This window comes from Passer montanus, unplaced genomic scaffold (assembly GCF_014805655.1).
Source record: "Passer montanus isolate IOZ18808 unplaced genomic scaffold, ASM1480565v1 scaffold321, whole genome shotgun sequence".
NCBI lineage: Eukaryota > Metazoa > Chordata > Aves > Passeriformes > Passeridae > Passer > Passer montanus.
In genome coordinates this window covers 15,403-25,301 of record NW_024367942.1, presented here as the reverse complement: position 1 = coordinate 25,301, position 9,899 = coordinate 15,403, and the positions used below count along the sequence as shown (strand labels likewise).

Sequence of the window (9,899 nt, the reverse complement as noted above, 5' to 3'; positions counted from 1 at the left end):
GCCCCGCCCCAGCGCTGCCCCTGTGCCCCCCAGAACCCCGACATCGTGCTGGTGCACTACCTGAACGTGCCGGCCATGGAGGAGGGCGGGCGGGGCTGCGCCCCCCGGCTCTGCGGACCCCCCCTCTGCCCCGGGGCCCCCCCGCTCTGCACCGCCTCCGCCGACCCCCGCGAGTGGCTCAAGTGGTCCCAGGAGGAGCTGGTGGCACAGCTGCGCCCCATGTGTGAGTGGGGGGCTTCTCCGGGGGGTTTTGGGGTGGGGGGACGCCCAAAATTGTCCTTTTTTTGGTGGATTTGTTGTGCTGTTTGTGGGACATTTATGGGAGCTGGGGAGGGGAGTTCACCCCAAACCCCCCTGTGTGAGTTGGGGGCTTTTCCCGGGGGGTTTGGGAAGGGGGGAACACCCTAATTTATCTTTTTTTGGCAGATTTGTTGTGCTGTTTGTGGGATATTTATGGGGACTGGGGAGGGGAGGATCCACCAAACCCCCCTGCAGGATTTTGTCTGTTTTTCTCTGGGGTGAAGCAGGACTGGGGCAGCCCGAGGCTGTTTTGGGGGTCGGGGAGGGCACCCCAAAGCCCCTCCTGGAGGGATTTTGTGCTGCCTTTCCCACAGGGTGGGGGGCTGCGCGCGGCAGTTTTGGGGGGCTCTGGCGCTGAGGGGTGTCCCCCCTGTCCCACAGTCCACGGGGTGAAGTGGGGCTGCGGGAACGGGGGCGCTGCCCCCGGGCTGTCCCTGGAGCAGCTGGTGCAGCACGTGCTGGAGAGGCACCAGGCCCGGCCGGCCCCCCGCACCCACGCCTGCCTCTGCGCCGGGGGCCTGGGTGAGACTGAGCCCCCAAACCCTCGGGGACCCCCAAACCCCGGGGAAACCACGGGGGAAACCCACCGGGACCCCTGAATCCCCAGGGAAACAACCGGGACCCCCAAACCCCAGGGCCCCCCGCACCCACGCCTGCCTCTGCGCCGGGGGCCTGGGTGAGACTGAGCCCCCAAACCCTCGGGGACCCCCAAACCCCGGGGAAACCACGGGGGAAACCCACCGGGACCCCTGAATCCCCAGGGAAACAACCGGGACCCCCAAACCCCAGGGCCCCCCGCACCCACGCCTGCCTCTGCGCCGGGGGCCTGGGTGAGACTGACCCCCCCAAAACCCTGGGGAGCCCACTGGGACCCCTGAGCCCCCAGGGACCCCAAAACGCCGGGGAACCCACGGGGGAAACCACCAGGACCCCTGAACCTCCGTGCTGGAGAGGCACCAGGCCCGGCCGGCCCCCCGCACCCACGCCTGCCTCTGCGCCGGGGGGCTGGGTGAGACTGACCCCCCAAACCCTCGGGGACCCCCAAACCCCGGGGAACCCATGGGGGAAACAACCGGGACCCCCAAACCCCTGGGGAACCCACTGGGATTTCCCTCAGCTGAATGGGACCCCCAAATCTCCAGGGACCCCTCCGGGACCCCCAAATCACCAGGGACCCCACTGGGACTCCCATCCCCCTGGGGGTCTCTTCCAGCTCTTCCTGAACCCTCCCTGGGATCCCCCCAAACCACTGCAACACCCTGGACCCCCTTGGGACCCCCCCAGAACCCCCTCGGGACCCCCCAGAACAGCCCCTGGGACCCCCCAGAACCCCTTGTGACCCCAGAACAGCCCCTGGGACCCCGAATTGTCTTTGGGGCCCGTGCAGACCCCACCCCAAACCCCTCGGGGCCCCCCCAAAATTCCTCCGAATACCCCAAACTCCCACCCCCACCACCTCCCCTCGACCCCCGCGGGCCCCCCCAGCGAGCCCCCCGTGGCCATCACCGACTTCTCCCCGGAGTGGTCCTACCCCGAGGTGAGTGACGCACCCCGAGGTGAATGCTTTGTGACGAGGGGGTGTTCTCCCCTTTCCCCCCTCTCCCACCCCCCAGGGGTCCCCGCTGACGCCCCCCGGTGTCCCCCCGCCCCAGGGCGGGGTGAAGGTGCTGATCACGGGTCCCTGGGGCGACCCCGGCGCTGCCTACTCGTGTCTCTTCGACCGCACCTCGGTGCCGGCCGCGCTGGTGCAGCCGGGCGTGCTGCGCTGCTACTGCCCCCGTGAGTGTACCCCCCCAGAACCCCCTCGGGACCCCCTAGAATCCCTCGGGACCCCCCAGAACAGCCCCTGGGACCCCCCAGAACCCCTTGTGACCCCAGAACAGCCCCTGGGACCCCGAATTGTCTTTGGGGCCCGTGCAGAACCACCCCAAACCCCTCGGGACCACCCCAGAATTCCTCCGAACGCCCCAAAGTCCCAAATTCTCCTCGGGGACTCCCCAAAATCTGACGCCCCCCCCTTACACCCCCGCAGGCGCTCCCGGCCACAAGTGCAGCAGCACCAAGCACCGCATCATCTCCCCCAAAATGGACCGGGGGGGCTCGGGGGAGCCCCCCAAACCCGCCCCCTCCTCCTCCCCCGACACCACGCAGCCTTCCCCGGGGCTGGGGGACCCCGAGGGGCCCCGGGCCGCGCCCCCCGCTGCCGGGGGGCTGCCCCTGGTGGTGGTGGGCAGCCTCGGGGGGGGCGGCGCGGCGCCGGGGGGGCCCGAGCAGCCGCTGGGGCTGACCCCCAGCCAGCACCTGGTGGTGACCCCCGAGGGGTCGTGTCCCAGCGCCCCGCCGCCCCCGGCCGCCTTCGACCCCGACTGCTTCCTCAACAGCCCCCGCCGCGGGCAGACCTACGGCTGCGAGGCCGAGGCCCCCCCCGGCGCGCCCCCCCCGGGGCGGGAGGAGGATGAGGATGAGGAGGAAGAGGAGGAGGAGGAAGGGAAGCAGGGCGCGGGTCCCCAGGAGCCCCTCGGCGCCGCCCCCCTGCCCCAGCCCGCCTTCCCCCTCCCCGCCGCGCTGAGCCGTGTCCCCCTCCCCAGCCCACGAGGCCGGCGTGGCCGCCCTGCGCGTGGCCTGTCCCCCCCGGCTGCTCTCGGCCGCGGCGCCCTTCGAGTACCGGGCACGGGGGGCACCGCGGGGCCCCCCCGGGGCACAGCTGGACTGGCTGGCGCTGGACGGTGAGTGGGGACCACCCCCCACCCCCAAAAAGGGACCCCCGAATGGGGTAACCCCCCCCCGGGGCAGCTCATCCCCTTTTGGGGTCCCGTTGTGGTGACCCCACAACCTGTGGGGTGACGGTATCAGGGGTTGTGGTGCTCGGGGGGGGTCTTTGGCTGTCAGGGTGCCCCCCTCACCCCCATGTCCCCCCCTCTGGCAGAGGCTCAGTTCCGTCTGTCCATCCTGGAGCGCCTGGAGCAGCTGGAGACGCGCCTGGGGGCCCTGCCCCCCCCCGCCCCCCCACGGGGGGCTCCCTCCGAGACCCCCCCCGAGCAGGTGAGGCCACCCCCAGGCCAGCCCTGGTGATCCCGGTGTCCCCTGACGTGCCCTGATGTCCCCGGTGTCCCCAAATGTGCTGTGGTGTCACCTGGCATCCCCCGTGTCTGTGGAATCCCCGGGGTCCCCATGGTCCCCGCGTGTCCTTCGTGTCCTCAAGGGTCTCCTGCTGTCCCCACTGTGTCCCTCATGTCCTCAAGGGTCTTGTGACATTCCCTGATGTCCCCACTGTGTCCCTCATGTCCTCTGCCCTTCCCTGCTGTCCCCCTGTCCCCACCCTCCCGTGTCCTGCCGTTCCAGGTCACTGTCCCCCTCCACCGTCCCCTGCCACCTCTTGGGACCCCCCGGTGCTCCCTCCTGCCCCCCGTGCCCCCCTCTCCCCGTGCCCTGGCGTCCCCTGAGGTTCTCCCGGCTCCAGGGCCCAGGCTCGTCCTTCGAGGCGCGGGTGGTGGCCGTCTGCGAGGCCATGATGGCCCGGCCGGGGACGTCGGGGACAGCGGGGACAGCGGGGACCTCGATGCTGGCGCACGGGGTGACCTTCCGTGGCATGACACTGCTGCACCTGGCGGCTGCCCAGGGCTACGCCAGCCTGGTGGAGGCTCTGCGGCGCTGGCGGTGAGCGGGGACACCTGGGGACACCTTGGGGGACACCTGTGGGGGACACCCGGGGACCTCGCTGGCACGAGGCGGGGGCAGCGATGGGCAGAGGTGACACTTGCCAGCCTGTGTCCCCTGCTGTCCCTGCAGGGCGCTGGCAGTTGAGAGCCTGGAGCTGGAGCAGGAGATCGACCCCCTCAACGTGGACCATTTCTCCTGCACCCCGCTGGTGAGGGGACACTGGGGACACTGGGGACACTGAGGGGCACTGGGGACACTGAGGGCACTGTGGCCATGCTGGTGACAGCAGGGCAGGGTGGCCAGGCTGGCAGTGCACCCCAAGGGGTGCCTCACACGGCTGTGGGGACACCAGGGGTGGCATCTGGGGACAATGGCCGCCTCGGGGACACTGTCACCTCCGTGTCCCCAGATGTGGGCGTGCGCCCTGGGGCACCGGGAGGCGGCGGAGCGGCTGTGCCGCTGGGACCGGCGGGCGCTGGCCGTCCCCGACTCGCTGGGGCGGCTGCCGCTGGCCCTGGCGCGGGCCCGCGGCCACCTGGCCCTGGCCACCCGCCTGGAGGAGCTGCAGGTGTCACCCGCGTCCCCGCGCTGTCACCTGCCCGGCCTGCGCGTGCCGTCGCCGCTGTCCGCCAGCCCCGACACAGGTACGGCACCGCCCTGGGCTCTGTCCCCCCTGCTGGGGTCGCTGTCACCACGTTGTCCCCTTTCGTGTGCCCCCAGGGCATCGTTGTCCCCTCCAGGCTTCCCCCGCCGTGTCCCCTGTACATCTTTGTGTACCCAGGTGTTCTTTGTCCTGTCCCATGTTTCCTGTGCCACCCCCATGTCCCCCGTGTCCTCTGTCCTCGTCAGCCCCTCTGTGTCCCTGGTGTGTCCCCCCTGTCCCCTGGGGGTGTCTCTTGTGCCCCCTGGGGGTGTCTCTCCCCAGTTCTAACCCCCCCGCCGTGTCCCCTCTGTCCCCAGGGCTGAGCACAGCCAGCAGCCTGTCCTCCCCCTCGGGGCTCTCCGAGGGTCCCGGCTCCGTCCCGCTGCCCCCCGGCCCCCCTGGCCCCTCCGAGGAGGAGGGCTGGGGGGTGGCAGTGCCCCCCAGCCCCCCTGAGGACGCCCTGGCCCTGCCCTCGGACGCCCTGCAGGTAAAGCTGGGGCGCAGCCGGGGCTGGGGACGCCCCCGGGGCAGGAGAGCCCAAGCTCCTTTGTCCCCCAGGCCGAGGTGGTGACGCTGGCGCGACAGATCATCGAGGCCACCCCCGAGCGCATCAAGCAGGAGGCACCGGGGGGGCCCCCGGGGGCACTGGGAGCACTGGGAGCAGCGGGGGGGACCACGGGGACCCCGGGGCCGGCCGGGCCAGCGGGGCTGGGTGCTGCCATGGCCTGGCTGGCCACCTACCTGGAGAGCGTCGACCGTCCCCCCGCGCCCGCCCACAGGTACCCCTGGGGCTGGGGGGTGTCCAGGGGCACCCTCAGCTCCCTGGGGAGGGGGGTCACCCCCGTTCAGCAGCACCCCGGGGTGCTCTGGGGGGGTCCCAGTGACTGGGACAGGCTGTATCCCCTTGGGAGGGTCCTTTAGTGGGGGTCTCCCTCATCCTGCAGACCCCTGGGGGGCGTCACCCCCATTTGGCAGCACCCCGGGGTGCTCTCAGGGGTCCTGGTGACTGTGTCCCCGTGGGAGGGTCCTTTAGTGGGGGTCTCCCACTTTTAGCAGCACCCCGGGGTGCTCTCAGGGGTCCCGGTGCCTGTTTCCCCTTGGGAGGGTCCTTTAGTGGGGGTCTCCCTCATCCTGCAAACCCCTGGGGCCATCCCCTGGCTCCTGGGACCCCTCAACATCCCCCTGGGGACACTCGGTGACACTCCACGGGCACGTCCCACCCTGGGGTGCCATCCCTCGCCCCCCCTGACCCTGCTGCGTGCTCCCCAGGGCCGAGGCGGCCTCGCGGGGGTCCCCGGGGGTCCCTGAGCGGCCGCCCCCCCCCTCGGCCGCGGGCTGGGCCGAGTTCCTGAACGCGTCCGGGGGGGCGCGGGGCGAGGGGGGGGCCGTGGCGCTGCTGACCCTCAGCGACCAGGAGCAGCACGAGCTCTACGAGGCCGCGCGCCTGGTGCAGGGGGCTTTCCGCAAGTACCGGGTGCGTGCCCCCCTCCCCGGCGCCCCAAAAACCCCCCCCGGGGGGGTCCCCAACTCTGCTGACCCCCGCGCCGCCCCCAGGGCCGGAGGCTGAAGGAGCAGCAGGAGCTGGCGGCCGCCGTCATCCAGCGCTGCTACCGCAAGTACAAGCAGGTGCCGAGGGCTGGGGGACCCCCAAAATCCCCCAAAACCCCCTCCCCAACCCATCCCGGGCAGCCCCCAGACCCCCCCTAACCCCCCGTCTCTGCCCCACAAGCTGACCTGGATCGCTCTGAAGGTAACGGGGGAGGGGGGGAGTTGGGGGTCACTCAGGTTTTGGGGTGTTTGGGCACGGGGGTCCTTGCTGGGGTGGATTTGGGGTGCCCCCTTCTGTATCCCGTGTGTCACCCCAGTTTGCCCTGCTCCAGTGGGGTGCTGTGACACTGGGGTGACACCAGGGTCCCCGTTTGAGGATGCTGTGTCCCCCTGCCCCCCAGTTTGCCCTGTTCCAGCGGATGACGCAGGGTGCTGTGGCTCTGGGGTGACACTGGGGTGACACTGGGGTCCCTGTTAGGGGGTGTTGTGACTCTGGGGTGACTCTGGGGTGACCCTGGGTGTCCCCCTGTCCCCCAGTTCACCCTGTTCCACTGTTCCAGCGGATGACGCAGGGTGCTGTGACACTGGGGTGACACTGAGGTGACACTGGGGTCCCAGTTAGGGGGTGCTGTGACACTGGGGTCCTTGTCTGAGGGTGCTGTGTCCCCCCAGTTCGCCCTGTTCCGGCGGATGACGCAGGGTGCTGTGACACTGGGGTCGCTGTTAGAGGGTGTTGTGACACTGGGGTGACAGTGGGGTCCCAGTTACAGGGTGCTGTGGCTCTGGGGTGACACGGGGGTGACACCAGGCTGACCCCAGTGTCCCCCTGTCCCCCAGTTCGCCCTGTTCCAGCGGATGACGCAGGCCGCCATCCTGATCCAGAGCAAGTTCCGCAGCTACGCGGAGCAGAAGCGCTTCCAGCGGCGCCGGCGCGCGGCCGTGCTGATCCAGCAGCGCTTCCGCAGCCTCCGCCAGCACCGGTGGGACCCGCGGCGCCCCGGGGCCGGGGGGCGCGGCCCGCGGGGGTCCTGACCGCGCCCTCGTCCCCCTCCCCAGGAGCACCTTCCTCACCCTCAAGCAGGACCAGGCAGCCAGGAAGATCATGAGGTTCCTGCGGCGCTGCCGCCACCGGTACGGGAGGGGACGCGGGGGCAGCCCCGGGGAGGGGTGGCGGCCTGGGGAGGGGTCTCCAATAGCCTGAGCCCCCTCCCCACCATCGGTGTTTCCCAGGATGGAGGAGCTGAAGCAGAACAAGGAGGTGGAGAGTTTACAGACGCGGGGCCTGGCCTCGTGAGCCCCCCGCGGGCTGCCCCCCTGTCCCCCCCCGGCGTGTCTGGGTGTCCCCAGGAGGGGGACAAGGGGGGGACAGCCCCCCGCGCCCCCTCCCCCGCATGCCCAGACCCCACCCCGGCCCGCGTGGGCTCTTTGTACAAAGTTCCATTAAAAAACGAGGAAGCGGGAATGAAAGAGGCGGTGTGGCTGTGTTTGTGTGGGGGGGACACGGAGGGGACACGGAGGGGACATCGCTGGGGAGAGGGGACATGGCAGGGAGGGGAGCCCGGAGGCCCCGGGGCGGGAGCACCGGGCGGGCGGCGGCGCGTCCCGGCCCCGGGGAGGGGGCACCGGGCGGGGGAACCGGCGCGTCCCGGCCTTGGGCCTCTCAGAACCCCCCGGCCCTCACGCGGGGCCCCGCCCCCAGCGTCCTGGCCACGCCCTCGCTGTCCTGAGTGGCAGTGGGGGGCCCGCCTGGCCACGCCCCGTTGGCCGCACGCCCCGCCCCGGTCCGCTCAGGGCCCCGCCCCCGGCGGTTTTGGGGTGACCCCGCGCCCCAAAAGCGGCTTGGGGTGACCCTCGTGTCCCCCCCAGAGCAAGCGGCCCGCATGAAGAAGCTGCAGGAGCAGGAGAAGCGCCAGAAGGTGGAGTTCAGGAAGAGGGTGAGTGGGGGGCCGTGCCTCGGCGGGCGTCCCGGGGCCCCCACCCGCGGGGCCTCCCACAAACCCCGGGCTCCCCCGGGCTGCCCGTGTGTCCCCAGATGGAGCAGGAGGTGTCCCAGTTCATCCAGGCCACCGGCGAGCCCCGGCGCCGCTTCCAGCCCATGAACAAGATTGAGAGGAGCATCCTGTGAGCGGGGCCTGGGGGGTACTGGGGGCACTGGGAGCAGTGAGAGGGCACTGAGGGGCACTGGGAAGGCACTGAGGAGGTACTGGGTGCACTCTGGGGGACACTGGGGTTCACTGGGAGGGCACTGAGGGAGTACTGGGAGGCACTGGGAGGGCACTGAGGGAGTACTGGGGGGCACTGGGAGGGCACTGGGAGCAGTGGGGCGCTCGGGGACCCTCGGGGCGAGCCCAGGGACCCCTCGGGGGACCCCCAGTGCCAGCCCCGTGTCCCCCCCAGGCACGACGTGGCCGAGGTGGCCGGCCTGACGTCGTTCTCCTTCGGCGACGACGAGGACAGCCGCTACGTCATGGTGTTCAAGAAGGTGGGCGGGGGTCCTAGGGGGGGCTGGGGGTCCCGGGGGCGGTCTGGGGACACCGGGGGACACCAGGTGACGCCGCTGTCCCCAGGAGTTCGCGCCCTGTGACGAGGAGCTGGAGGCGTACCGGCGCGGGGAGGAGTGGGACCCGGCCCGGGCCGAGGAGCGGCGCCGCCTCCGGGTAGGCGGGGCTTCGTGTGAAAGGGGCGGGGCTTCAACGAGATATGGGCGGGGCTCTGCGGGGTGGCCAGGGCACTCGTGTGTAAGGGTGGGAGGGCTTACATGGGTGGGTGTGGCCTGAGTGGGTGGGGCATGCATGCATAATAGTGGAATTAATTACGTGGGTGTGGCCTGAGTGGGTGGGGCATGCATGCATAATAGTGGGATTAATTATGAGGGTGTGGCCTGAGTGGGTGTGGTGTTGTGGGCGTGGCTCGTGGCTGACCCCTCCCCTGCAGGAGCTGGCAGCACAGCAGGAGGAGGCGGAGCTTGAGTCCGGCCCCGCCCCCCCGGGCCCCCCCACCGACTACAAGGACAAATACCGGCACCTGATTGGCTGCGAGGCCGCCAAGGCCGCTGCCCGCACCATGGAGGCCAACAAGGCATACGGCTGCGGTGAGCGGGGGTCCCGGGGGGTCTGGGGGTCCCTGCCCGGGGGGATACGGGGTCTGGGGCTCCTGGGGGTCCCGGTCTGGGGGTCCCGGGGATCCCTGCCCAGGGGGTCTGGGGGTCCCGGGGCTCCCTGCCTGGGGGTCTGGGCTCCCTGCCCGGGGGGATACGGGGTCTGGGGCTCCCTGCCCAAGGGTCTGGGGCTCCCGGGGGTCCCTGCCTGGGGGTCTGGGTTCCCTGCCCGGGGGGATACGGGGTCTGGGGCTCCCTGCCCAGGGGTCTGGTGGTCCCTGCCTGGGGGTCTGGGGGTCCCGGGGATCCCTGCCCAGGGGGTCTGGGGGTCCCAGGGATCCCTGCCCGGGGGGTCTGGGGTTCCCGGGTGTCCCTGCCCAGGGGGGATACGGGGTCTGGGGGTCCCAGGGATCCCTGCCCGGGGGTCTGGGGGTTCCCGGGTGTCCCTGCCCAGGGGCTCCCGGGGGTCCCCGCCCGGGGCTCTGGGGGCGCTGGCGCCAGCGGCGTCTCTGTGCCCGCAGTGCCCGTGGCCAACAAGCGGGACACGCGCTCCATCGAGGAGGCCATGAACGAGATCCGCGCCAAGAAGCGGCTGCGGCGGGCGGGGGACGGGGACGGGGCCGGCCCCGGGGGGCCCTGCGCGTGAGGGGG

General features: G+C 71.4%; 2 protein-coding genes across 2 annotated transcripts in view; both read left to right on the top strand.

Annotated features, from left to right (window-relative positions):
* The window catches only part of CAMTA2 (calmodulin binding transcription activator 2), a gene marked incomplete at its 5' end in the record, with an annotated part of 8,884 nt that extends 1,266 nt beyond the window's left edge, over positions 1-7,618 (top strand). Inside the window, 17 exon segments of the mRNA XM_039715313.1 lie at positions 34-223; positions 682-822; positions 2,333-2,854; positions 2,889-3,026; positions 3,227-3,342; positions 3,761-3,957; positions 4,090-4,168; positions 4,370-4,604; positions 4,921-5,090; positions 5,162-5,382; positions 5,873-6,077; positions 6,158-6,229; positions 6,333-6,353; positions 6,989-7,163; positions 7,166-7,200; positions 7,203-7,282; positions 7,382-7,618. Coding sequence (XP_039571247.1) covers positions 34-223; positions 682-822; positions 2,333-2,854; positions 2,889-3,026; positions 3,227-3,342; positions 3,761-3,957; positions 4,090-4,168; positions 4,370-4,604; positions 4,921-5,090; positions 5,162-5,382; positions 5,873-6,077; positions 6,158-6,229; positions 6,333-6,353; positions 6,989-7,163; positions 7,166-7,200; positions 7,203-7,282; positions 7,382-7,445 — 2,661 coding nt within the window.
* Positions 7,619-7,713: 95 nt separating this feature from the next.
* Positions 7,714-9,894, top strand: SPAG7 (sperm associated antigen 7). The gene is made up of 6 exons (XM_039715312.1): positions 7,714-8,085; positions 8,184-8,272; positions 8,549-8,633; positions 8,719-8,808; positions 9,086-9,242; positions 9,770-9,894. Exons 1-6 carry the CDS (start codon positions 8,032-8,034, stop codon positions 9,892-9,894), a joined length of 600 nt encoding a protein of 199 aa, XP_039571246.1. The 5' UTR covers positions 7,714-8,031.
* Positions 9,895-9,899: the final 5 nt, after the last annotated feature.

Coding starts and splice junctions, on each gene's coding strand:
- SPAG7 (XM_039715312.1), top strand. CDS start 8,032: ATGAAGAAGCTGCAGGAGCAGGAGAAGCGCCAGAAGGTGGAGTTCAGG. Junction 8,273..8,548: donor AAGATTGAGAGGAGCATCCT/GTGAGCGGGGCC, acceptor TGTCCCCCCCAG/GCACGACGTGGCCGAGGTGG. Junction 9,243..9,769: donor CAACAAGGCATACGGCTGCG/GTGAGCGGGGGT, acceptor CTGTGCCCGCAG/TGCCCGTGGCCAACAAGCGG.